Source organism: Octopus bimaculoides, chromosome 4 (genome assembly GCF_001194135.2).
Source record: "Octopus bimaculoides isolate UCB-OBI-ISO-001 chromosome 4, ASM119413v2, whole genome shotgun sequence".
Taxonomy (NCBI): domain Eukaryota; kingdom Metazoa; phylum Mollusca; class Cephalopoda; order Octopoda; family Octopodidae; genus Octopus; species Octopus bimaculoides.
In genome coordinates this window covers 114,475,038-114,479,628 of record NC_068984.1, presented here as the reverse complement: position 1 = coordinate 114,479,628, position 4,591 = coordinate 114,475,038, and the positions used below count along the sequence as shown (strand labels likewise).

General features: G+C 35.0%; 1 protein-coding gene across 4 annotated transcripts in view; it reads left to right on the top strand.

Annotated features, from left to right (window-relative positions):
* LOC106872121 (ran-binding protein 9) overlaps positions 1–4,591 on the top strand; it is a 195,390-nt gene that overhangs the window by 177,649 nt on the left and 13,150 nt on the right. For all 4 annotated transcript variants that reach the window (XM_014918985.2, XM_014918986.2, XM_052967368.1 and 1 more), the window contains 2 exons: positions 1,692–2,264; positions 2,897–3,048. In XM_014918985.2, coding sequence (XP_014774471.1) covers positions 1,692–2,264; positions 2,897–3,048 — 725 coding nt within the window. The remainder of the gene's footprint in view (positions 1–1,691; positions 2,265–2,896; positions 3,049–4,591) is intronic.

Here is a 4,591-nt window from a genome sequence, read left to right as displayed (position 1 = left end):
ATATATATATATATATATATATATATATATTTCACTGTATTTGTTATGATGTAGATAGTGTAATGATACAAAAACAACAAATGATATAAAATGTAATAAACTTCAGATTATTTGTATCATAATTTCATATGAATAGGTGAGTCAATTGAGAGTTGGACAACAAGATGACTGATTGATCATTTGTATTCTCTCACTGGCATTTACATTATGCCCATGGCTAAATCCATCTTGCTGCGTAATTAGTGACTTCACTGTGGCATTGCTTGTAGAATTTATTGGTTTGTAGTGAAAGGATTTCACTTCTTCCCACAGGAAAAGCTACCTACAATAGATCTTATCTTTCTTCCCTGTAATACTGAGCAAGGATCTTATCTTTCTTCCACTCAGTACTGAAATATGCTAAGCTCTGTCCACACAAGTCGTCGTAATCCAGAAAAGGATTTATACAATAACACAGTAATTGTTGCCATGGATCTAATATGTTTGTAATATAATAAAAGTAACCAAAACCTAGCAGCTTATCAGATCTTTAGATAAGCAGTTATTAAAATTTTGATCAGTCTAGAATTAAATGCATTTACAGATTCTGTAAATGAGAATTGTATCAAACTGCACTGGGCATATTCTAGAACCAAAAGGCAAAATAACCAGAAAAAAAGAATAATACAAAATAAGAAGTTAAAATATTTAAGGACAAATAGTTGATGATATTAAATAGAGAAGGTACCTAATTTTTGTAAAACATTTAATAATATATTAATAAATTGTCCTGTGTATGGAGAACAGTGAAATCAAAATGATGGTAGAACATATTAAGAATTAATGTGTATACCATTGTTTTAATTTTCACTGTTCTTTGTGTAACATAGCAATTTATTATCAGTTTGGCAGGCATCTGCATGCATCAGCAAATAATTTGTTTGTTGCAGTCTATAAACAAGAGTCAAAACCCTTGTTTAGATTTATTGATTCAAGGCTAGCTTTGACCAAAGAAACACAACCAGGCCAAAACACTGTCCCAACATCCTTCTCCTTCAGTGAATTGAGTGTGTTGCGAGCACATATTGTCTGAAAGTAGTTGTTCTCTGAAGACTAAATACAAAAGTAATTAGCATATTCGTGCTTGACTCTATCAGAACGTATTAAGAATGACTATGTATGTCATTGTTAATGATATATATTTCTATTGGAAATTGAAGCTGCACTCAGATTTTTACAGGTGATTGTTGAGTATTCTTTTCCTGTTCTCACATAGGGACAAATGATAAATTATTCCTGATTGGTATTCTGCGTTCCTTATCAAGGAAAATTAACCGATTGGATTAGAAGGTTGTATTTATATAAACACAACCAAACACTTTAATCACTTAAGGCATTTTATTAAACTTTACACACTATTGCTTCTCAGAAATTGGTGCTGTTACATAGCCAAAATCAATATATTGGTGATTACTGTATAAATAAAGTATACTAGTGAATCAATAACCAAGAAGAATTGTTTCTCCAATAAAGAAAATATTAATTGCACTCAATAAATGTAAATTTTTAACTCCACTGTTTTTTTTCTTTTTTTTTTTTATAATCAAAAGAAAGCTCCTTCCTGGTTTTGTATTTATATATAAATAGAAATTGTCTACCATCAGTTCCTGTCTTCTTTATTTTAAAATGGGGTTTTCTTTACTTCATTGTAGAAATACAAAAGCTGGTTCTTGCTGGTCGTATGGGTGAAGCAATCGACACAACACACCAGCTTTACCCAGGATTGTTGGAAAGACGAGCCAACTTACTATTTATGCTCAAATGTAGACAGTTTATCGAAATGGTCAACGGCACGGACAGTGAAGTGCGAGGTGCCGCAATCCGAAGTCCCAAATCCCATGGTGGAAGCAGCCGTTCCAGTCCAAGTATGAGTCCTAGTCATCACGGTAGTGGCTACAGTTATTTAGCTCATAGGTCTGTGACACAACAGTCTGTTTCCACTGGCAATAGCCCAAATAGAAATCTAATTAACAAAGGGCACAGTTCTGGCTGTCCCCAAAATAACGATCCCCAAGCATTGTCTGAGTCAGACATGAATGCTGCTAATGCTGCCATGAATGGAAGCAACAATAACAATGTCCCATCAAGACTTATTGAAAATGAAGACGTTGAAATGAGTGATGGGCTCTCCTCCTCAGGAAATGGTACCATGAGCAATGGTACTGCTGAAGTTACATATGCTAATGGAAATACATGTGATGATTATGATGATACAGAAGACATGGGTGAGTGCTTACAGTTTCTTTTTTTCTTTTTTTTATTTTCATTTATTTATTCACAACTATGGTTAGAGAGTAATAAGGTTTTAATTTTGTGGGTCTGCTGTAGTCAAAAACACCTTTTTCCAATATTTTGCAAATCGATTTTATTTCTGATACCAAATATTTTTAGACAGAAAGGTTTCAAGTTGTTATGTCTTTTGTTTTTTACTTGTGTCAATCACTGGACTGTGGCCATTCTGGGGCACTGCCATGAAGGGCTTAGTCAAATTTGCATGTACCAAATCTACTCAAAAGGTTTTGATCAGTCCAAGGCTATAATAGAAGAAACTTGCTCAAGGTGCTGTGTAGTGAGACAGAACCTGGAACCATGTAGTTGAGACACAAACTTCTTAACACACAACCACACCTGTGCCTGTATACATGATTAAAAAACAAAATGATTCAGTAATCAATCTGTTTCTAATAAGGATGAAATCCTGAAAGAAAATTCTCATTATTCATTGAATTCTCATTTCTTAATTAAAGTTGTTGTAAAATACAAATGGGACAAAGTTTTATATGCATTGTGTAGGTTAGTTACTTTCTAGAATAAAGCTTCGCTGATTGTTATCATGCATAAGATATCTATTCTGCAGAAGTGGATTCCCCCTCGCAGAAGCGACAGCTGTGCGGTGGTAGTCAAGCAGCAATCGAGAAGATGCTACAATTTGGTCGTGAGCTTCAGGGGATGAGCCTGCAGTTACGGAGACAGTATGGCAAGAATGAGACCAATAAAAGAGCTTTGTTGGTGAGATTCTTTTTTTTTTTTTTTTTTTTTTTTTTTTTTTTTTGCATATATGTCTACTTTGTATATTGAGGTGTGAGTTTCGTTTTGTTTTGTGGGGTGGGGTGGGGTGGGTAGACAATGGTACCATGATAAAAGTAAGTTGTGCATGCTGTGTTTTCATTAAGAAGGGCAACCAGTTGTAGAAACCATGCCAAAGTAGACACTGGAGCATGATGTAGTCCTCAGACTTGTTAGATCCTGTCAAACCATCCAACCCATACCGGCATGAAAGACTGACATTGTGATGATGATGATGAAATATCACCGTGTGTATGTGTGTGCACACATATATGTAATAATGGTTCCATAATGCACTGGGTTCTAGGGACAAATACTTTTGATTTCATATTAGTGTGCCTAAGTCGAGTCAGTGTCATGAAGTTCATCTTTCTCCAGGTGGGTAATGAAACATTGCGCACCAGCACTGTTCAGTAATGTGTCTGTCAATAGCAATAAGCTCACAATCACTAGATGGTGGGTTCAATTCCCAGTTCAGGCAAAACACTTCATTTCACATTGTTCCTGTTCCACTTTCTGATCAGGGGACAATGTTGGGATGCTTACCTAGCTAGAAGGGTGGCGTCGTTCAATGGCTAAAGCGATGCGAAGTGCATGGTGACCAGCAATGTGTAACAACATCTGATAGTCTGGTTGGTCACATCATCATCACATGTGAGAAATGAAGGGTGAAAGATTGCATTTAGTTTCATTTTTAACTTTCTAATTCGACAAGAGTTTCAGTTGATATTCAACCTCAACTACCAATACTGTGCATATAAATCCTTTTCACAAAAAAAAAAAAAAAAAAAAAAAAAAAAAAAAAAAAAATCTCTCTTTACAAAAACTGATATGCCATTCATTTTGTAAACCTTTTTTACTTTTTTCCCCCTCCAAACTCTCCTAGCAAATATCTGAGTTTTCTCTGACACCAAGTATCATGATAACTATATATGCAATATTTATGTTCTTTGAATAAAAAATCAAGAAAAGGAAACCTTGTTTTCTATTGATTCTCAATTTCAAAATTAACTGATGAGAGAACAAGTGGCTGCGACTTTATAGAGTAGGTCAAGCTAGACATTAAAGTTCTTTTCATGTTCCTGATTTCATCAAAAAAAAGGTTTCAGTAATCCAATTGCAGCTTTTTGCTAACCATTTTCATTTCTCTTGTATTTAGCAACTTCTTAGTCCTCGTTTCCTTGCACATTACTCAAATCATTTGTAACTCTTTCTGTCCTTATTCTGAACAATATTCTTCATTAGTCTCTAAGATTACAGTCCTAGTAATTACTGTATTACTCTCTTTTACTCTTTTTACTCTTTTACTTGTTTCAGCCATTTGACTGTGGCCATGCTGGAGCACCGCTTTTAGTCGAGCAAATCGATCCCAGGACTTATTCTTTATAAGCCTAGTACTTATTCTATCGGTCTCTTTTGCCGAACCACTAAGTTACAGGGACGTAAACACACCAGCATCAGTTGTCAAGCGATGTTGGGGGGGACA